General features: G+C 38.8%; 1 protein-coding gene across 1 annotated transcript in view; it reads right to left on the minus strand.

Annotated features, from left to right (window-relative positions):
- Window positions 1-9,064: 9,064 nt before the first annotated feature.
- RMDN2 (regulator of microtubule dynamics 2) overlaps window positions 9,065-23,675 on the minus strand; it is a 46,582-nt gene continuing 31,971 nt past the window's right edge. The window contains exons 8-11 of the mRNA XM_058802031.1: window positions 21,671-21,769; window positions 19,872-19,925; window positions 19,703-19,783; window positions 9,065-9,834 (exon numbers count right to left, since the gene is read on the minus strand). Coding sequence (XP_058658014.1) covers window positions 9,781-9,834; window positions 19,703-19,783; window positions 19,872-19,925; window positions 21,671-21,769 — 288 coding nt within the window. The 3' untranslated portion in view covers window positions 9,065-9,780. The remainder of the gene's footprint in view (window positions 9,835-19,702; window positions 19,784-19,871; window positions 19,926-21,670; window positions 21,770-23,675) is intronic.

Below are 23,675 nucleotides of genomic sequence, written 5' to 3' on the forward strand. Positions count from 1 at the left end.
CTGCTCATTAGGGTACAGCTACAGGCTGCCATGCGATCTCTGTTTCATGGAAGCATAGTCATGGTGCATTCACATATTCCTTTAAAAATTTAATTGATGGACATGCCTCCTTGCAAATTGATTTCAACTGTTAAAACTACTTTCACAAGGGGAAAAAAGGGGTTAATTAATAAGAAACATGTAATTCAAAGTTAACAAATTCATTCTGTATTAATATGATTTTTCTTAAGTTCTTATTATCACTATGATAACATTATCACTATGATAACATTGTGCTGCAAACTGTTTTCTTTCCTACACCACAAGTTCTGTTGGCTCCTCCCATCCCTTAAGTTTACAACAGTTCAGAAACTGCAGCTTTTGTGTTGTGAAAAATCTAACAGCAAATTCCATCTGTGCTGAAAGACCACGACTCTCTCTAAGGCTGCCCCAATGCCTGCAATATCAAGAATTACTCAAGCTGTCTGAATATGAGATATATCCTTCTGAAATCTGTCAATAACAACTGGAAAATCTATTATGTCATTGGAAAAAAAATTGTGGACTTGAGCAATGGGATTGATTTGTACCCAAGTTTCCACACCACCTGTATTTTATTTTAATTACATTGAGCAACTGACTGCGACAAAATATTTTTTTGTAGCTTTTATAAGATTCTGAAAAAAGAGATGTTCCACTCAGTTTGCAAAAGCAGATCCTAGAGATGAGAAGGGACCCTATCTGATAAAACAGGTAATTGCAACTATGACCAAGTAACTCAGTGAACACAGCATTACCCCCCCCAGTTGTACATACTGCATGCACTAAGCATTAAATATGTTGGAGGTTGTACATAATAATGAAGATACCAGTGCAGAACTAGGATTCCAAATTCCTCTGTTTCTGACTGCCAAGTGTCAGAAAAATCAGAATAAAAATCAAAGCCAACTCCAGAGAAGAAGCAGCACAGAAAATCAACATCATAAAACAGAATTTGTCAAAACCCATGGAAACTGAAGTCCTGGAGATGTGCACAGCCCTGCTGCAGACTTCAGTTTTATGGACACTTTCCCTTCTGGCCACAGGGCCCCAACTGTCTCAGGTCAAACCTACTGACAGGCCTGTGGTTCCTGCTCAAAGTTCTGCCCATCCACTTGGCAGAAAAAGCACTTCATGGCCCCTGCAAAGCTGCCTCTAAAGCTCACTGGTTTAAGGTTACATTTTGACTTCTCCTTACTTGGAATCTGACTGAAAATACCACTCATTTTGGCAAGAAAACTGGAAGAGATTCAGTGTAACGGGGTGAGCAGACCAGTTATTAGCATCTCAGCAGGAGCCACTCAGGGATGCACTTCAGTCTCCACATACTTGAGCTAAGACAGCTTCAGTCTTGCCTGGAATTTCTCTCCCCTCCCCACTCCCACAGGATTTACTTCACTCTTTTGGTGAACAAGTACTGAGTTCAAGAAGCCAAAGAAAGTCAATCATACCATAGATGGGTACTAAGCAATCCTCCATGAAGGTTTCTATGCAAACCACAATCCCTACTTACAAAAAAAGCAATCCCAAAAGACAAAACCTCACCTCAACACATAAAGCTCTCCCCTCCTCCTCATCCTCCCTTTCAGCCACACACTGCCTGGAAGCAGATAGGATGTTTTGGGAATCATCATCCAGACAAGAGAGAAAGGATAGATGGACTATGTGTTAAATCCTACTGACTCAGTAACCCCTTCATGGAGTTCCCAAGCTCACAGTTGGAGAAGGCAAGGCAAAGGAAGCAAATAAATTAATTTACAGCTTCTTTTACCTTTTTCTTTACCATCTGCCTGCTCCAAATTGAACACATAAGAGACTTCCATTAGGAGCTGACAGCTCTGTATAAAGTTTATCAGGATTTTATCATCTAGTATTTCCTCTCCAGCACACAAGGTATCCTTTGTTCAACAGATATTTGTCCTGTCTTTCCTCTCAGAGGGAGGTCTAACTGTGTGCTGTGGCAATTCCCCTTTCATCTTTTAACTCTGTAGTTAGAAGTTATGATATAAAAGGATGTGCAGGCAGAGTCTTTCTCAAGTTTTCACTTCACACATGGATAGAAAATTTAAAAAGTTCACAAAGTAATCAAATTTCCTATTGAAACTACAAAACACAGCAAATTATGTCTACTGTAACTCCTCTGTTAAACTTATGGATATATACATACAAATATTTTTGTATGTATATACACCCAAACACAAAAGCTGTGGTCTCCATACAATTTGTGGTCATGCAATTACAATTCTGCATTCAAACCCATGCAGGATCCATAGCAATCCTGCCAGAGTAAATCCAGTGCAACACAGAAATCAGAAGGTTGCAGTGCAGCTGCTGTTTGCCCTCAGTCGGTACCACCGTGGACATACTAAGCATCTGCTTCTGTTCTGCTGCTCAAGAGAAGCTCCTTCATGTAAGTTCTTTCTCTGGTCTGAATTTAAGGATTCAATAACCCCCCCAACCATTTAGGGAAGATACCCATTTGCTTTCATGTAAGGCTGCCGGTTCATGAAGCGGCTCTCAGCCGGTGCAATCGGCGTGAGCTCCCCCTGAAGAGACTGCGGGCGGAGCGCTGCTCGCTGGCAGCAGCTGTCCCCTGCCTCGCACCCACCGGGGCCGGCCCCTTCCCTCCCAGCCACCCGGGCTTCCCCCTACCCTCACACCCACCCGGGCTGCCTCAGGGCCCTCCGGGGAATTGTAACTGAGCCCTGTAACCAGTCATGGAAGAAAGGGAATGAACTACCGGCACTTAAAACACATCGTATCCCACAAGCCCGAGCCACAGCAGTGTTTTCACACCGGTGTCGTAGCTCAATTTGGGTGCATGCTTAACAGTAACAAGCTTTTCCCACAGGAAACCAGCAGCTCATAGGCAATGCATTTGAACCGTCTTTTCTGCCTTGTATTTTTCCATATAAATTTAAGTTGGTGAACATAAACAAACACATCTTTTGAATCAAGGAAAGTAGAAAATTACCATTTTCACTTCACCGTCACTTGCCAGGCGCAGCAGTGCCCCACAGCACAAGGTGGTGACAGAGCCCTGGAGCATCCCCTCAGGTCTCGTGGCAGGCCTGAGGGGAGGCAAAGCCCCACACAGAAGAAAGGCTTGTATGTAGGTAGTCACAGACCCAAGATTTAACATGTCTTCCCACAGCAGTTACCAAATCCTGTCGACCTTTGGTTAGCTCTCCAAGGGACACCTTCCAGATTTGCTCTTTTAACTTAATGCCGGCCTGTGCCACAATCAGACACGCAGGCTTGTGTAACACCCACCATTACAGTACCCCCCGCAAGTATCCCCCACACACTGCTCCTGACACAGCCAAGGCAGGGTGAAGCTGGATACCCCACAGGACACGTACTCACCCCTCCTTCGCCCCCAGCCCAGCAGCCGCCATCCCGCAGCCTCCTGCAGCAGCACAGCTCCCGGGGCAGCGCTGCACATCCCCGAAGGCCGCTCAGCCGCTGCTCACCCGCACCCAAAGCGCCAATTCGCCGCTGCCAGGGCCCACCTGAACCCATGAGGGGTCGCTGTGCTCGTGGCTCAGCCAGGTGTGTGCGCTGCCTCTCTGCCCGGCCGGCTGCTGCTCACCTGCGGGGCACTGGCTCACACAGCTCAGTGCCAGAGTACAGACAGAGATGCACGGGCCCCCCACATGCTCCAAACCAGCCTGGAACGGCAGAAATGGCTTCATCTTCCCTGACAGCATTTTGGGGGGTGACTGAAAGAGTAAAAGAGGCCTAAAAAGTGAAGGTTACTTTACCACTTACTGCTCTGTGTGTTCTCCATGTGTTTTTCTTACATGTTTTATTTTAAACCATCCTCATGGGTGAAAGAAGCCTTGTCAGCCCCATTTTTTCACATGGGCAAATAAGTTGTGGGAGGAAGGAAAAATTCTGTCGTGTGCAGTAGGCTAGAGTAATCACAAAACTCCCCCTCTAGAGAAAATAAACTAATGACCTTTAGAGAAATCTTGTATGGTGGACAACTAATTAAAAGTATTGCTCAAATGACTATACAGGTCCAGGTCCAGTAGTTTGGGGGTTTTTTCCCCTCTTTGATCTATTGTTCTGAATTTCTCCCATGACAGCTGAAAATACCTGCCTTTCATTTCCTGAATAAACCTGTTGGGACATGTAGGACTGGCTGTAAAAGGGCATGACAGCAGTGCACCGCTGAACAAGCTGGATTGAGCACTAGGATGTACAGAAGCAAACGTCATACAAGGCCATGCAGGTACTTTTAAAAATCTCATCCTGGCACAATGCCTGGGACTCACTGATGTCCAGAGGCTGTGTTGCCATGCTCTCAATGGCACCAAAATGTCACAGGACAAATCACGTGAAACTACTCTTCAGTAAGAAAAACACCTCTAAAACAAAGAAGATGTCCAATGACTGTGGGATCACACATTCAATTATGGTCTTTTGAGCCAGTGCGCACTGGTAATTCTTGCTCAGGGAATCATGGTGAAGGCAGCAGTTGTGCTTGAAACTGCCAATACCCATACACCGGTGATATCAAATCAACACACAATCTAGCACTGCTTTTCTATGAACCCCTCACTGCACTTAAAAGTGTTGCATTAGATATATTCTGCTCCTCTAATTTGAAAAATGTGTATTTTATTACTGTTTTCAGACTTTATATATGATCTTACAGGGCACTATTTAAGCTGGCCTAACATTCTGCAAAAGAGTAATCCTTAACCCAGAACCACAGTCAGGAGCTTTACAAATGAATTTTCATTTCTTCATAAATTATTCTCTTCCAAGATTAGGAACACACAAGTAAATCACTGAGTCCACTCTGCTGATTTGCCACATTTTTCTGAACAGCAAACAAAAACATTTCTCTCTGGAGACTAACATTTCAACAGCCATGTTGGTTACCTTTATCCATGAATCAGAAACCTGACCTTAGTTTGGAAAAAGCACATCCATATTCATATCCTTAACACATGTTTAGGTTACAATATTCCCTGTAAATATTGTGTGGCTCTATTTTTAGCTTATACACGTAGGCAACTCAAACCATATCATAATTAATCTTAATAAACAAAACATATGAAGAGTGGACAGACTGTGTTTGCGTGTGTGTAACTTGGGTATGTAGCTAAGGAGCTTAACCCCACAGTCACATCATGGGTCAGCAGCACTACCAAGCACAGAGCTCAGACTGTTCATATTCAAGTTCGCACTGGATCCCACAGATACTTCCAGAGTAATTGGTTGTTTATTTAAATGAGTAAAATATTTCCTAAAAAAAAAAAATTATTAATGTTTCACATTCTTAGTTCCAGTGCTTCATTTCCCAGCATCACACATGCATGGGTTACACAAACATAGACAGGGCCAGAAAAGCTAACTTCTTTTTGTATTGTCAAGACAGTTTGATTTGTTTCTTCTCCAAGGAACTTGGAAGCCTGTAAGAAGGAAAAGTGCTGGAAAATAAGAATATAACCTTATATGCAGAAGGAAAACAGAGCAAATAATAATGTTGGCCTTTCAGAGTCACTCCTTCTGGAGTTTGCACTGGGTGAATGCTGCAATACAATTTCATCACATTACCACAAGATTTTCTGATTTGGAGTAGGTATAATGCACTACTGTGCCCACTGAAAAAAACACCATAAGACTAGCCTCCAGAATGTCCAGGAAAATTCCAGAAAACCCACCAATCTTGCTGCAATTCATAATACCTCCCTACAGTTCTAGGTACTTCAACCAGAATGTGATCAGGTAGTAATGGCTGAAGGTAAGTAGATCCAAATAAGCTGCTATATTTGGGTTCAACTTGGCTGGATCTCTGGGTAGCCATTCCTTCATGGCATTTGTTTTATTGTTGCTTTGGTATCAGTGTTGCTTTTTTGGGGGGTAGTTTGTTTGGTTGGTTTTTTAGTTTGTTAGTAGACTTTTACTACTATAATAACAGAGTTTTAGGCATGGATTTATGTGAGGGGTTTTTTTTTAACTTGAACTTGTCACTTTCTTTTCTAGATCAGCTACTCACCAATGGGGGACAGCGTTCTAACTGATTGCAGAAGTCAGTGTATTGATATTTCTACACAGAAATGCAAAACTCACCATGACTCAGCAGAAGGAAACACAGTGCTCTAAACAAAGCAGTATGAGAGAGTGTGTCTCTGTTACCATTTCCACAATGTCCCTGTGCCATTGCTACAAAAAAATGTATCACATGCTTTGTGCATTGTGAGGGACAACTGCAAAGGGATTAGGCTTCAGTGACAGAAGCCTTAGCCTCACCACAAGAAATAAAACTTACCTCAGTCATCACAGATGGCAGAACTAGTAGTTTTAACTGTACTGAAGCACAGAAATCCTGGTACCAGGTCAAGGCTCCCTGAGCTCACTTTTTTCCAAGTATGCAAAGAGACAAATTACACAGAGGATTTACAGTGTATGTACTGTAAATACATACACTGTAGCAAAGACCAAACAAGAGATGCCACAGCAGAAGAACTGAAGGAGCTACCATGGCTTCAGGAAGCCTGCATCGCCATCTGCTCCACATGGCCTCAAACCCGCAGGGGGTTAATACAGAATCACAGACTCTAGCTCCTCCACAGAGACAAAACTACGGAAGTGACTGTCTGCTTGTGGATATTTTAAACAAAAAAGAAAACATATGGCCTCTGGAGCTATGCTTGCTTTTTCTCCAGCTGGTATGACACAGAGAACAGATAGACTGGGCCTACAACTAAATGCAAAAGCTTTATTCCAAGGAGCAATCTAGGGAACGTGCTTCAATTTTAAAAGTTCTCAGATTAGCAAATCAGAGACAAAAAAATTGAGAATGCTCATGTATACTAATTAGCAAAAACTTTTAAAAGCACAAAATATCTTAGCTGTTTCTTATCTGTGTGACTAATATTTCTGCAAACTACTAAAGACAATTTAGAATTAAATAATTAAGCCCAGCATTTCTCTCACATATATTAATTTGTAATTCTACACATACACTAGTAATGAGCAAAAATTAAAACTGAATAATGGGCTTAATTCAGAAGGCTGAAAAGAAAGATCAGTAATTTCATTTATAAAATCATAAATTTCTTTAAAAATGTAACCATGTGGATTAAAACCACAGTTATAATAAATAGTCAACAGCAGTCATGATGCATATCTTTAAATTCAAGTCTTGAAACATGCTGATAAATACTTCAGAGTACAAACTCATTTGGTAGTGTGGGCCCAAAGCTGAGCCAGTGTGTGCAGAGCCAGCCCACCGACTTCTGAAGCCCTGCAGGAGTGCCTGCGGCTCGCAGGGAGCTGGAGTTGTGCACTGCCCAGGGACAGCAAGGCCAGGAGGGATCTCAACAAGTCATCTAGTCCAACCTCTGTCAGAGGATGACATGCCTTAAACACTGCCTATGTATGACATCTGATTTAACTTTTATACTAAAACTTAAGTAAATGATTTTACAATGTTCTCAGGAAATGTATTGCAGGGCTTTGCAAAGTTACCATCAGGATCATTTTCTCCTAATGCCTAATCTGAAGGCAGGCAAGTACCTCTTGTCCTACGAATAGGGAATTTGGAGAACAAGGTTTGGGGTTCTTTTTTTAGTGTCTTGTCTGCAAAAGCGTTTTACAAATGTGAATACTCCTTTAGTACTTGCTCCTGCAGACTAAACACACCAAATTCTTTCATGTTTTACACACAAAATAATGTTGTCTAGCACTCTCATCTTTCTTGTCTCTCTCTTCACTGGACTCCTTCCAGTTAGACCTCAACCTCCCTCAAGTGTGGTGCCTGAAACCAGATACAGCACACCAGCTCAGACCTCATTAGAACTTATTAGGCCTAATTAGAGTAAAAGGTTATTTCATGTGAATTTAATGGGGAATGTTTATTTATTCAGTCTAGTATGAAATTTGCTTTTTCACAAAAACATAACATTATTGACCCATGAATAACTTGCCACTCACTGGAATCTGCATGTCCTTTTCCATAGAATTACAACTAGCCTGGTCTCCTTCAATCTCTGTTAATTACTTCAATTCAAGACTTTATATTTGCCCTCAATGAAGTAAATCCTACTTACGTAATGTAATTTCAGTAATTAATGTAAGTAACTTCTTGTTCTAATCTATTTTTCCAACGCACTTCCAGCTTTTATCAGCAATAATTACTTGTAAATGAAGTATCTATTGCATAATCCAATTTATTTTATAAAGGATATAAATTAGCATAAAATTGATTTCAGAAAAGGTCTCCTTATTACATTTTCCTAGGTGACAGTGAATTGTTAACAACAACCCCAAGTACAAATCACTCTTGTAGATTCTTTTAAGCTATGCTTCTTGCATTGGCTATGAAAACATCAAAAGCAGACTTTACCAAGAGCCCCTTACCAAAATCACGATGTGTCACCTTTCCAGCTTCCCCATTCATAAGCCAGTTACTCAGTTACTCTGTGTGAATCACAAGACTGTCATAGAAGAAAGTGTTAGGATTAATCTTTCATTTTCCCTTTTCTCTGAGATTATGTATGAAAAAAAAGAACTCTTGAAATGAGGACATATGGAAACTATTTTTCCCACAGGATGAACATTCAAAAAAAAAGGCATATTTCAATTTGTGAAGATCTCCCCGTCTTTGCTATAAAGTGGTCCACATTATCTTACACAACAATTGATCAAAGGAACATGCAGTTGTCCCTACTCAATTCAATGTTCTTTAACAGAAACGCCAACTTCTTCAAGGTACACTCCCTGCATCTAGATTAAGAACCTGAATTAAAAGCCAATCACAACTAGCCTCTCTTCTTCTACAGACTCTGGTGTACTCTGGATCAGTCCAGTGGTGAATGGAAATTCTTTACCTATCTGCTACATTTTATTGAAAACGCTGCTGTCCAACACACTCAGAAGTAGTAAGTCTTTAGTAGTCTATTTTTATGTACAGGTTATGTTACATAGATGATATAAAAGGTTAGTGATGGATACATGCTAGACTAGGTTCTTCAAAGACACTCTGATGAAACCACATTAGGCAACTCTTCAAAGACAGAGAGCCAGACTTCACAAACTTGATGGAGATCCTGATACAAATCCATTAAATATCAGAGCTGTAATAGAATATTCTAAACCACTTTATTTAATTGCTCTTATATTTAATATTGTACGTGATGTTACAAATAAATTATAATATTTAATTTATAAAATTTTCACAAGTCTTTGTAAAACCAACAATAGGTTTAAAGTAAAAAGAGCTTTGTTGCAGCAACAGCTTTGTTTAACTTCAACAAGACTGTAATATTTTAAGAATAGAGAAATGTGTAAACATAAATATTAATGATTTTCTTCTGTACACATCTGTGTAAATTAGTTGATATAAATATAATTTACTATAGAAACATTTTTTTGTTTGTTTATGCTACACACAGTTCTATGCTGGCATCACGTACTAGTTGATTCATCTTTCAAAGAGCGAAATTTATTCCTTTTGCATTCAAACTCCCAGTATGTCCATTGCCAGCAGTGGACCTCATGATCAGAGAATCAGACTCACAGTGTCAGAAATCTAAAATGAAATTTCAGTACAAGTTTATAAATAATCAAAAATGAATGCATTATTTTAATACCATAATTGCCAGACACTTAAAAGCCACGATCCAAGCCAACCAAAATCAATGACTGTCTTTCCATTGACTTAGCTGAAATTTACCCGCAGTTTCCAGTCTCATTTTAGTTTTACAATTTTATTACAGCATGAAGAGTTAAAAGTACGTAGTATCAGAGCTTCAGCGTAAGAAGTAAAGCCTCTAAGTCTTTCTGGGCCTCTTTATCCTGAAAGAAACAGACAACCATGCATCAATTTAGAGAGGATAAATCCCTTCATTTGCCTAATACGTGCCTATCCACATTTCTTTACTAACAACAGACAAAACACACAACTGCAACAGCCACAAAATGTAAAGACTGCATAGTAAGCTAATTTATCAGTGAATACAAAAATAAAGTTTGAAGTGAAAACAAGAGCCAGATGGCAGCCCTCCCTTTACAGCTCTGTTAAAGCACTTAAAATGTTAGCCCACAAATAGCCTTCTCAGCAGACCAGTAAGCCCTTCAGCCTGGGATATAATTTTTATTGGTGTACTTTGCATAAAGTACTGCCTTGCCTTATACCTGATGTAATTTTGCATCCCGACCACATGCAGTTTCTCTAAAGATGTTCTGTGATGTTTGCTAATGATTTATTATGCAACTAAGAAGAAAACATTGGGAAATGTAATTAATGACATAGGTTAGATTGTGGGTTCAGAGCATACAGCCATACCTACCTGTAACAGCCACCATGGGCTGACTCCACCCTCAGTAGCTTCCACACTGGGCTTTGCCTATGCTACTGGGCTCACGGCAGAGCCAAAGTGGGAGCAAGAGCCAGGTGTCCTGCTGTGCTCAGAGCCAGCACTACACTGCACTCCTAGGGCAGCAGGAAAAGGCTCCTTTTAGGCCAATGCTCAGAGCCAACACTACACTGTACTCTTAGGGCAGCAGGAAAAAGCAGAAAAAGGCTCCTTTTAGGCCCCAATGTTTTAAGCGCACAGCTTGCATGGGGCTTCAAACCTAAGCCAAGCCTAAGACTGTCTCACAGGTACCCACTGACATATGTTTTGGCTATTCCATGTATAATCTGCTTGGAAAGGGGCACATGCATATGAACGTGTAACCACAGTACAAAAACTCCATTATTCTACTTGTTTTTAAGTGTCCCCTGGATATAATCTGCTCCCTTTAGCTGCTGTTGCTGTGAAACTTCTAGCTTGCAAAATGCACCTTGGTTTAAAAACCACATTTCTAAAATGTTACCACCTCGTGCCTGAAGGCTCACAAGGGTCCAAACACACAACACATGCACCCATGGATATTTAACAGTGCAAGTGAAAAGTGCCTGCACATCACAGATTTTGTGTAAGTATTTCTAATGACAGGGTCCAGTAATGACAATGCCACGGGATATTCTGAAGGAAAATACTGTAGACAGTCAGTGAAGTAATCACTAGATTTCAGGATCACTTCATTACTCAATCAACCAAAGAGCTGGAACAAAATACAGAACATTTTAGAATGTATTTTATGGGTGAAGAAATTCCTGCTTCTCTTTATTTTGGTTAGTTGTCTATAATGTCATGGAGGAACAGAGAAGAATATTGAGATGATAGAAACCATATGCCAGACATGTCAAACTACATCATATTATTGGTCTGGATTAAGGCATTAATACATTAGCTGGACACTTCTCTTGGAGTTACTGCCTTACTCCTACTGGCAACAATAGGCTAAACTATCTGCCTAATCATTTATCAGAGGCCTTTAAAAGCACACACTGCAAAGCTAGGAAGCTCTTGCCAAAATACTCTAACAGAAGGAAATGTCATGCAGCATAGAGCACCCCTTAAACTCCATGTCACTACAGGCTGTCTGGAGCACCATGCCATTGCTTTCAACAAAAATTGAAAACCTCAAAATTTTCTCTTAATTCAGGGAAAACAGACTCTTTTCTGTACTGACTGTGGTGAACTTGTGAAAATGATTCTAAACTCCATTAAATAAAAAAAGTGAAAAGCCAGATATTGTCCCATGCTAGAAGAAATGGAAAAGCTTAGTTGTATCTGGTTGTACTTTTATGATACCTTTCTAAGTTGAAAATTATAAAGGTGCAGATTTTCTCATATCTGAATAGTGTTCAGTATTTCATGAGTTGATGGCATTCTCTACTCATTTTGCAGGATACAGCATTTAAAAAATATATCTCCAAACAGCTTTGGATAATTGTCTCTTTAGAAGTAAAGGATTTTATTGGGCAACGAGCTTTACAAGTTGCAAAGGTCCAGAAAATATTGGGCAATCTTCCCTGAATCTTCCTCTGGGCTTAGGAAAAAGAATGGAACAAAACCCAAGATTGTTCTGAGAACTGTCTGGAGAAGAAACTGCAAACGTGCAAAGCATTCTACCTCTGGTTTGCCAGTTCTAAACAGGCAAATATCAGCTAAAGCAGGAATTATTGTTGCAAACTGCTTGACGGGTTGCATTAATTGAGCCAGCAGCTTCCGGTCAATAACAACTTGTACGGCAAAAGCATTGAAAAAAATCAGTAATGGCATTAAAAACAGAGCTGAGAATGGTCAGTGAAAGGAATATTATGTCACCTTTGGAAAGACTCCTTCCAGACAAAAAGGTGTGTCATGCTAAAAGGAGAGAGAAGCCACAACTCTGTTCAGTGTACAAGTTTCTGGTTTTAGGGTGAAAACTTCATTATTGCCCAAAGCTTTGCTGCTAATGGAAAGAAAAAGCCATAAATCCTGTCCTGGACCAACTCTCTTCCTTGTTGACTTCTGGGTCTGTGGCTTTCTGAAAAATGAACAATAAGGTCAACCTTTTTTTTTTTCTTTCTTTCTTTTTTTTTTTTTTTTCCCAGACAGCAGGGTTTCTCTTTAGAGTGTGGCAAGCAGAAGAAGAGGTGCAAGTTGTAGGAGGAATGCAACATACTTGCGTCAATCCCATTTGTTCACCCTGAGGCTTAGTTCAGCACTGACTAAATACACAGCCATTTTCAACCTTGTCTTTCTACTGTCAAGGCTTACATTTATTAAACACTCCTTATATCATTTTCAGAGTTGAATATGAGTTCAAAATATTCTGCACACTGCTACACAAAATGTATTCAAATTAGAGGGTCAGGGACCGTATTTTGCCTTATTGCTATTTTGTTGCTTTACTTTTATGTTTCATCATTCACAGGGGATATGCACAGGAAAAAAAGACCTGGGAGGCCAGGGACTCAACAAGGGGAGAGAGGGAGTTGAAAACAAGAGCAAGAAGGAAGAGAGAGCTGGTGGGGAAAAGGGAATGTTGGCTTAACTGGAAGTGGTTCACATTTTGACAGTTCATTTTTGCTGAAAAAAATTTACTGATACATATACATGGAGAATTGCACATATAAATATGCATGTAAAAATTAAATGGTAATTAAAGCCAAGACAGAAAGAGAATGACTTTACCTTCCATCTCTGTTAATTATTTCCTTATGTGCTAATACACTCAACCCAGGCACTGCACATGTGTGCACTTGTTGACAAAGTCCCAAGTGTCAGCAGAGAATGATACAGCCCCATGACCACAACCAAAATGGTTACACCAGCCAATGAAAACATAATTGTGTGCAACCACTGCCAAATCCCAAGCTGACATGCATCCTGTAGGGTTTCACTGAAGTCAGCAGGGCAGCATGGTATATTAAATGAGCTGGGCTGCAAGGGTGGTCCAAAGCTGTACTCTGATATGCAGTAACAGCAACGAGGTGCTGAGAGACACTCCTGCTTTTGGGTACAGCTGTATCATTCCCTCACAGCTCCAGCAGAAATCCTGGACTAGCAGAAGAGACTCCCAAGTATGCACAAGGGTTGATAGAGAGCAATAGCTCTTGTGGACAGTATAAATCATGCAAAGCTAAATGCTAAACTATCCCTTCCTGGTTTCCTGACAGACTCTCACAGATGGTGTGACTGTAGTGTGCACTAACAATTGTATAGTACCATGAGTTTTCTCCTTTGATATTGCAACACACCAATGCAATCATTCACACGATTCTTCTTCTTCTACATGACTGCTGTATGCCACAATCTGGTGTATTCTATGTTCTTTCATATTATCACTATCTTCTCTGGGATTAACCATAACTTTTCAAGGCTTTTAGGATCAAGGCAAGCACAGTTTTAAAATATGCAGCTGTCAATAATTACAGATTTCTGGATATTACTTCAAGTAGAGGGGAAAATAACCTTTCTCACCCAGAAGAATATGAAAATGAGCTTATTCAAGGACTACTGTTGAAAAATTACAAACCAGCAGAATACAATTCAGAATAGTTAGAAGTCATGTAAAATTTTAATTGGCTAGTTCTTTCCTGACTTGAAAGACTACATTTCACCTATGATCTGTTTTTCTTTTACTACTGTATACAGTATGGAGCTTTTGGTGTTCAAGACATTCTCCTCTTTCTGTCTGCCTCTCCCATGATGGGACCTACAGCTTTTCTTTCTGCAAAGTCATTGCTGAAACAGCCTGAAGACAATCACACCCAGTTACAGCCCTCTCAGAAAGGTGCCTGTCAAGGCTTCCTTCACCCTGCATATTGCCTCCAAGACAATATATTTCAAAATCCCAGGAGTCTGACTTGGCCCAGCTACTCTACAAAAATTCAGAATGGGTTTTTGCCAATCTGTTTTGTAATCCTGGAGTGTACCACTATCTCTGTGAATACTTCTTCCACTCTGTCCCTGCATCATGAGAATGCCAGTGGAAGAGACACACTCCATACTTTGGGGAACTGGCTGCTGACCAGTCTTGCTGGACTAAGAACTATGCTAAAACTGTGTTGGCTTTGATAGGATGTTGAAATGAATACTGTGTGATAGTCAGTTTAATCATAAATATAATAAGCTTGGTATTTATGAGGATAAACTTCATCCTTATGTATGAAACTGTAACACCACAAAAAAATATCTTCACTTTCCGGAATAATTTTCAGATGGAGAGAAGAAATAAGTACACAATGCAAACAAAGCTTTTTTCAAGGACTTCAAAAACATGCAGATAGAAAATTGATCTGATCACTAAGATAGAGAAAAACAGACTATTCTTTGAAGTACAAAATAATGTAAAATATGGGCAGTCTCAAGTTATTTTAGCAACTCTAACAAATGTCTCACCTTCCCCTAGAATTTTAGTTTGAAGTTTGATTTCTTTATAATGAGTTTTTAAAAAGTGTATTCCCTGCACTTGAAGCAGTCACATTCATTGTATACAAACACACTAATTAAGGAATAGTTTTTTTAAGCACACACAAAAAATATTTTAGCTTTGAGTTGGTGGTAGCTATTAGGAAATTCTTGTTCAACTCCAGAAACAGTACTAGCAGGAAATTCAAAATGAACACAAATTAGAACACTTCCATTATTTTTCAATTGAAACATCATTGATTTTTGCTGGCCATTTGGAGGACAAATATGCAAAAAATCTAAAGCAACAAATATTGTCTGAAAAGCATGACATTTTGTATTGAGCTGAAGATATGAAAAGAAAATATTCTGGCTGATGAGAAAACAAAAACATTTTATAAGGTTAGTTGAAATTACTCTGTTTCAATTGGTAGTTTTTTTCAAAAACAAGTCATAATTTGCAACCTTCACTTTAAAAGCAAGAGTAAATTACTTTTTTTTTTCCTCAAAATCTTACTCAGAAGGACAGATTACAATAGCAGCTTCAAATAAGATCTGTTGGAAATATCACAACATGGTCTGCTCATATGACCAATCCATGGCTGCTGGAGTGGTATTTCTTGGAAAAACTTGAAAATACAGATAGAGAAATGGTCTGTTGGAACAGAACAGCTGATGGGTGCTGAAATTTATACTCTGACCTCTCTTCCATCCCTCTGCAAATCCCACTTTTTTCCTTATAGACAATACTAAAAATGAAATTAATAGCCAGGGAAATCAATTATGGTGTTGTACAAAAAAGTGAAAGAAGAAAATTGTGTAAGTTTTCCTCAGGAGCTGCATTCTTGTGTAAAAATTCAGCCATTGTTGCTGCCTATTATTACATTTATCACCTCCTCCACATAAGTTTCGGATGTCACTGAGGCTGAAAGCAGAGTCTTTAATAAATCTCTGCTTCCTACTATTCTACACCTGTAAGAAGTGAATGTCATAACCATGAATTTCTGTAAGATCTAAACCTCTCTTCTTTGTTAATTTCAACTCTGAATTGCCATGATTTCTAATTCCTGGGAAGGACAGAGTGCACAAAATCACTAATAATTTTGTAAAACACTTATCTTTAGGGAAGTTTTAATCTACATTTTAAGTAAGACTTTCAGCAACTCAGTACAAATTGATTTCCTTTGCATTTTTCCTGCTTTCCTGTCTTCATCTCTTCCAAGACTACACCTTTTGTAACACAACTGCTGCTTTTGAGATTAATTTTTAAAAAAAATGTAATAGAGACTAGAACCTTGAAATTTTAATCTCTTTCTCTGCTAGGCTGTTAACTCCTTTGTGATGAGCTTACTGGTCCTACAAGCACAGAATTCATTGCCATGCTCATGCTTGTCTCCAGACACAAGAAAAAACAGTTCTGTGACTATTATACTTTATAATTCTACATTAAGACTTGAAATTCTAAGAGTTCCAGTCTTGAAAACTTCCAACAATCTTTAATATAAACAAGAAATTAGGGTCTTATTCCCCTTACAAGCAAAGCACCATGTGTTTAACCACACACACACACATGCACCCTCTACCTGTTCTGTCTTTCTGTATCCAAGACAGATACTCATGATTTCAAAATTAAGTTACATTTTTGTCTTAAAATTAAAAAAAGTAATTTTGTTCCACCACATCTGGTTTCAAGAGCCCTTCACACAGTCACAGTCAGCAAGGCTCTGAGCACACTACAAAGTAATGAGTCTCAGTAAGGATAATGCAACATCCTCTAGATGAACAGAGCAGCTGTTGAGCACTTAACAATAACTCACAGCAGCCCTGAACATTGGATCTCTTTTACTGAAGGGCAAATGTTTCCCAGGACCCTGAGGTTATCCACCTGGGTAGCAACCAGAGGAAAACTGGACAATTTAATGTCCCATGCACCTCCAGCAGTGAAGTACCACTCTACACTATTTATGGCCAAGGAAGGACTGCATGATTCATTGGAGGCTTTTTGTTTAGAAAGGATAGAGAAAGGTCTTTAAAGTTGCACTGTAATATCAGCTATGTTTTTGCAGATGTAATTTGAACCAAATCACACATATATCCTTTTAAAATAAAAAGAATGCATAGACTGATAAGTTAAAAATGTGCCAAACTATTTCTAAAAACTGTCCTGTTTTTACAAATTGTCCTGTAACTCTTAATTTACAGGACTCACTCAATCAGAACTTGTTTCTTTTTTTATAATTTCTGTGTATCCTTTCTAAGATTCAGAATAGGTTTGAAACAGGCCATTTGTTGGTTTTTTTCCTTTAATAAGAATTAACTATGTTTGGAAGCCCCTTTACCCCTTGAATTAAAACATACTCTGTAAATGGTAAGACAGAGGCACAAAAGTGATATCTGGATGTGACATAACATTCAAGACAAAAATAGTATCACTTAACTTGAAATGTTATGTGAAATGAATCCTAGAAAAAGTGTCAAAGAAGTGTCCTGAATTAGAGCAGCTGAGAATTTGACTTGAGGATTAAAATGAGCTATGGGCTACTTTACTGATGCCAAGCACCTCTGGTTCCCAGAAGGCACTGGAAACTGTGGATGCTCAGAAGCAATAAAAAGTAAACCACTGTCTCTGATAATTTTTCTGCAGGATGATTTTTATCATGAAATACTATACATTTCCTCAACGTGGCACCTTTCCAGAAACTTTGTCTCTCAGCCTGCTCCTGATTTTATGCCTTTATACAAATACATGTTTCTCACTAGAAGCCAACATTTAAAAACAATAAAGGAGTTCCCCTGCTTGAAGAAAGAGAAAATTCATATGAGAAACTATGATTACACTTGGGAATTATGGGTTTCACATGACTGTGACAAAATACCACACTGATGACAACCCTGAGGTCCTGAGCTGTGGCAAATGGAAAGAAATCATCACACTGCTGCTGACCTGTGCTTTTTTTTAGACCATGAGCCCCAACTTCTACAGGGCTGCAGTAAATTCAGGCAATAATAAAGTGCATATTAGCATCTGTTTATTAGTCTCTCCCCAATGCCTCTTCAGTCTTATTACAGTCTCTCTCCCCTCTTAAACTAATCTCACTAAATGTTATTCCTACATACAGCTCCAAGCCCTGAACCACTTCACTTCCAACACATTTTCCCAAAAATCAGTAACAGTCTTTCTGTAACACAATAACCAAAACAACATGTAATATTTGAATTCAGATGGGATTTGAGCTAACAGCCAGCAACAGCAGAGTTCATGTTCCAGATCTCCATTTCACAGTAATTTCTTTCAGCATGCACTTGGTTTTTTTACCCTGTGCTGAGTGCTTAGTTGTTTTTTTTAAAATTGAATTACATACTACTGCCCTAATGCCATATTCTTCTGGACTCTTTTTTCCTAAATCTAACTCAAAACACATCACAAGTAAACAAGACAAAGGAGATTAATCTGTGATATCTATAGGATTTTTCAAAACAGGAGAGGTCAAATCATCTTGTCCTCTTCAGATGGACAAAAGATTTTTAGGGCCCATTTGATGCTTACTCTTCTGATTACACAAATCAGTGTAATTCTTGTTCCCATCACCACCCTGCTTGTCAGAATACATACACCTATCCCTCAGACTCCTTTTGAATTCCTGCTCTCATCTCAGGGTTCCTTCTCCTTCTCAGGTCTGCTGATACTTCACAAATGTGATGGGATATTAAACAGATACTCTATAGCAGCCTTTCCTATGTTCTGTAATAGGCAAGCTGAAGATATATTTTAACAGTAAGCAAAGAATAAAGAGAATTAAATAATTGTTAATGTCATATCAGTATCAATACATATTTAAAGAAACACTGACCTTAAGCAATGATTACTTAATTTATGATTGGTACATACTATAACTGGGGCCAAAAATCAGGCCACCCAGGAGCAGCGGCTGGTGAGGCATGCAGGGGTCTCTCTTCCCAGCAGGAACACTTGACATAAACATGTTAGTGCTCCACACACAGCATTTATTGTCAATCAAGTTAAAGAGTTATTTAATGGTCTTTTTCCTTAACTTCAAAGAATTAAATGGGATGGGGCCAATTCCTCTCAGGAATCACCTCTCTTTCTCCATACCACATCTGCTGTGCTCAGAGGGGGTCCCTTAGGCTCAAAAAGCTCAGGTTTGAACCCATCATGCTCTAGGATGGTAAGATGTTTCCAGTTATAGGTCAGTTATGGAACTTGCTTCTACATGAGATCAGACAGAGTGAACCTTCTTGCCATGACTTGGTTTATATTTGAGAAATTAAACAACTTAAATCTCTCAAATATTTGTAGAAATTTTGTGTCCACATACCAAAAATGCTCTAATGGGCCTAAAATACTGTAATGGGTCTCCAAGAGGAATCTAGTAATCTCTTAGAACAGACTCTAGGCTAGCAGATGTGATTTGAAGAACTGTGCCCCCTTAACTGCCCTGTGGTTGAAGACAAAGCCAATCTTTAATAACTCATCTGTCTCTGCTGTAATTAACATACTGCCCTTAACAAGAGTCACAAATCAGAGGCTTTCAGGAGCAGAGACAGAGACTGTAGGACAAAAATCCAGAGTGCTTTCAATTGAGAAAAGCATAGGTCTGGGGCAAAATTTCAGCACAGCTAGAGTGACACACTCAACTGCTTATGCTCAAGATGATCTAATGAGGTGGGTTGAATTACAAAGAGTACAATTCAATTTCTGATACAGACGAGTCCCTAACAGTTCCCCAAACAAAGATTTTTTTTAAGCTGTTGATACAGACAACTGTAATGAGGCAACCTAGAGTGGAGGAAAAAGGAATGTTCTGTGTTCAGAGGAAAAACTGAAACATTATGTTGTTACCAGCAGTGCAATAATGGATGCCAAAGACAAGAGAGCAGTCACAAGGGAACAAGTTATCACTCTCAATACCCACCTCATTAGTAACTGAGAGAATTGACAGTGCAGAATCACAGTACTTCAGAGCATTGCTTTTCTGGCCAAGATCTTTATAGCACTGAAAAGAAAAAACATTTTGTTTCCAATCAAACCACTGTAAGAACACCAGAGTCTACAAATCATTATTTTTAAAAGAACTTGGTTACCTTTGCCAAATACACATAATTGCATTTGGAATATCCTGGATGCATTTCTTCTGCCTAAATAATAAAAAACAGGAAAGAAAATAGACATAAAACTTGCATGATGAGATTTACGCGGTCTGCCTAACATTTTTAGCAATCCACTACATTTCCTCAAACATCAGACCAAATCATCCCTACTCTGTGTAATGCAATCTGTTTAGTAGCACTTCAAAAAAATCAAGAAAACAAAAAATTACAAAACTCCAACCCTAAACCAGGCACATGAGATGCTGACAGTGAACACAGAAAATGTTCCGTACTGCTTTCTCTCCTCTCTCCCTAAGCACTCTGTAAAGATCTAGGGTCATTCTGTACAAGATCTATTGGATTCATTCACTTACAGGGTAGGTTTAAAGATACCACTGTCTATAGATTATTAACATTTATTTCCTTATCAAAGAAGTGAGAAAGAAACCAACATTCACATTTTGTGTAATGAGTAAAGAACTGTGTTTATCAATTTTACAATTATTTCCCTTCCACATTCTCTTATTTTCTGGCTTTGGGTTCACTTTTCTTTTTAAATTATCATCTTCTAAAAATTTCAGGTAATTTTAAAAGTTTAATAATGTCTTTTTTTTTTTAAACAAATCAAGGATATAGAAGCTTGCAAGATGAGTAAAACTTCTACTAATTATCTACTAACAAAGAAGCAGCTTTTAATCAAAGAACAGCTATTGGGAGGGGAAAATTACATCAGTGAAATTTATAGTAGCTGTAATCTTTGGACCAAAACAATGCTGCTTTACCACAACTGTGTAGAATCAAACAACTGAAAAAGAAACCTAAACAGTTGTCTTTTAGACAGTAATTTGATTTTTGTTGCTGAAGATGACTTAAAACCACAGTCACTCTGCAGCCCACCACAAAATACCCTGAAGCTAAAGCAAATGTTTCAAATTATTTCTACGACTTTTGGAATTTGACCTTCAAGATAAAATCTCTTAAACTGGGAAGATGGTAATGTATTGTACTGTCCAAAATTCAGGAGATTTTCAGTCTTTAAATAGACTAAGAACACAGAAAAGAAGAACTTTTTACAGTGAGGAAAAGATGCCTGTCCAATTTCTTTGAAAAACTTTGATAGTAATTGTAATGATAGAAGTTTATGCTTTGAATCTATGAATGTGAAAAACTTGTATGCTTTGGAGCTCCAGAAGCAGAGATTATTCATATGGAAAGCAATAAAAGATAGATTTATTTTATTCATGTGGTGTTTTCTCATAACTGTGTTCAAATAGAATGCCCAGGAATATGGACCTATATATGACAGGGCTTTCTTTTCTACTTCACTACAAAAGCCATTTCATCTTCACAAATAAGAAAGACTTCTACTGAAATTCAGTGGAAAATAGTTTCAGATCAGAAAAAAGAGAAGGATCACAATGTCAAAGTTTTCTTTGCCTATGTCAACTCTCTTGCAGAAACAGGCAAATTTGCAATCACAATCACTATCTGTTTCAGCAGCATATGTAACTAATCAATATTAACAACACATTCAATTCAATAACTATTAACCACAGCAATTAATTGGAGAAATTCCTGAAACTAAATAAAGAAAAGAAAGGCGCTAACCACTCAGTCCAAACTAATTTTAAAACTGAAAAGAAAAAAAATATTTTAATAGAAAGCTCAGTGGTGTTTAGAAGAGCCCTGAATGTATAGCTACTGAACACAGCCTGTTGAACAGACATCTTGACAATACTCACATATAGCAGCTGGCAAACAGCAATATAGGAAAATCCTTGGCTAGGACTTACCTTAAGGAAATTCTGCAATGCTTCTTCTACTGTTGAAGTTGGTGGAGTCCCAAAGAGAGCAGCAGCTACTTTCTTTTCAAGCCACGACAACTGAGCTACCTAGAAATAAAAACCAATCAAACAAACAAAACATTAAAAAGTGAGATTTCTTAAGAGTTGCTTTTCAGTTTTGCAGTAAATACTGTCTTTTGTATTGCACTACCTATACAACATATTTTGGAAAAGAACCTGTAAAGGAATGCTGCTTTATAGTGTCAGTTTGGCCAGCTCAAAGCAGTCTTTTGGAGTTTAGAGTCATATGACCAAACACCAACATCCTCAATATAAGGCTACTTCCATGTTCAAAGTTTAAAGTACATTTTAGGTTTCATAGCGTCTTGTCTTTTTTAAAAACCTAAGGCTAGAAATAGTACTTGTTGAGGTTTTCATGAAATAGACAGCTTTGCAAGGTAATCTATGCACCTGACTCCTTTCCTACATTATAAAAAGGTGTTGCTGCTGTAAAAATATGAGTGGTTTTGGAGCTTGTGTAACAAGTTCATTTATTACACAGAAGCTGGTGACAACCACTGTTAAGAAACAGGCTCAATTTTTAGCTCCTCCAATCTGACAAATAACACTTGCCAATGACCTCTTCTCATTTCAGGAAGATCAGCTGCTATAAAAGGACTTTAGGGAACTGTCATATTGCCACACAATGCATATGACTTACATACACTGACACCTGACAGTTACTTTGGTTACTGCCATAAGGTATTTGGCTCCATCACCCAGCCCTCACATCTCCAGGAAAGGATGGAGTTGCTAAGAAATGAAGTGTGAAAGAAGAGCCTGTTTAAGTGGAGGAGTGAAGCCACTTTCCTTTGGTCACTTCTACCATATCTGTAAAGAAAAGCCAGAAGTTTTTTCCTTCGTATCAGTATTTGAAGCACAGCACTGATGGCTCCTGTCACAGAGCAGATGAGTCAAAAAATGGTAAAAACCAAGGTTCTGTATTTTCTGGCCTGATCTATGCAGAAGCAACACAGAGAAGAAGCACACACAGGGTGTGTGAAAGAGAGCCCCTCATCAGAGACTTGGAGATGAGATATGAATCACATAGGGACATCTCTTTTTCAGAAGGAGCTGCAATTCAAATAACAGAGTTCAGCCTTGAAGTCAAGTCTCTCCTACTGCTATGAAATTTAAAAGGGTTTTGCTTTGCTTTAGATTTTTCCTGCCTCATTCCCTGGCTTCTCAATATTTGCAGGGCTGCTGCTGCTCCCCATACCAGCTCCACCTATATCCAGCAATTATCCAGGAGATGTCAGCTAATAATTGTAAAATATGAGAATCCACTCTGTCCTAAATATCCACAGCTACCAACCAGAATGCTTCTCCTCTGAACAGACATCAAGTTCTACCTACTTCTTCTTGCAAACGAAAAATACCATTGCAAAGACCAGAAATACAGGTCAGCAGGGAAATGCACAGGATCATCTTTTCTCATCTGGCCTCAATGCCTCAAGCTACATGAGAGCAGCATTGCATGGAGACAGAAGGCATCCTGTTCCAGTCCTGCTAGCTGCTCAGTAGAGTCCCAAGGCCTTATTTGTTACATGTTGTGGTAAGTGTCTCACACCAAAGCCCTAAATTACAACCCAGAGAGAAACAATATTACCAAAAAAAGCTTTTGTTTTCATTCTTTCACATACCTTGCCTTAGAAGCTTCTTCTGAGAACAGAAAATGTTTTTTAAAAACCTCTCCAGCAATCATGGAGTTCTTACTCACTGGAGCAACAAGATGCTGTTGCCCCTGCAGTGCTTTCCCACTGCATTTCAAACTGCAACATGCTGCTTAAAACTTCTAATTGTAGGTATAGATAAAATGTCCTTCCCCATTTCATTTCTCTCACTGTTATATAGTTTCTGAGACATATTCTGCAAGAGTTATTAAAAGATTTTTTGCCAAAGTGCTGTTTTTTTCATGTCTGCTGTCGCCTTGTTCTCTCTCCTCTTGGAAGAG

The sequence above is a fragment of the Ammospiza caudacuta genome, chromosome 3 (assembly GCF_027887145.1).
Source record: "Ammospiza caudacuta isolate bAmmCau1 chromosome 3, bAmmCau1.pri, whole genome shotgun sequence".
Taxonomy (NCBI): domain Eukaryota; kingdom Metazoa; phylum Chordata; class Aves; order Passeriformes; family Passerellidae; genus Ammospiza; species Ammospiza caudacuta.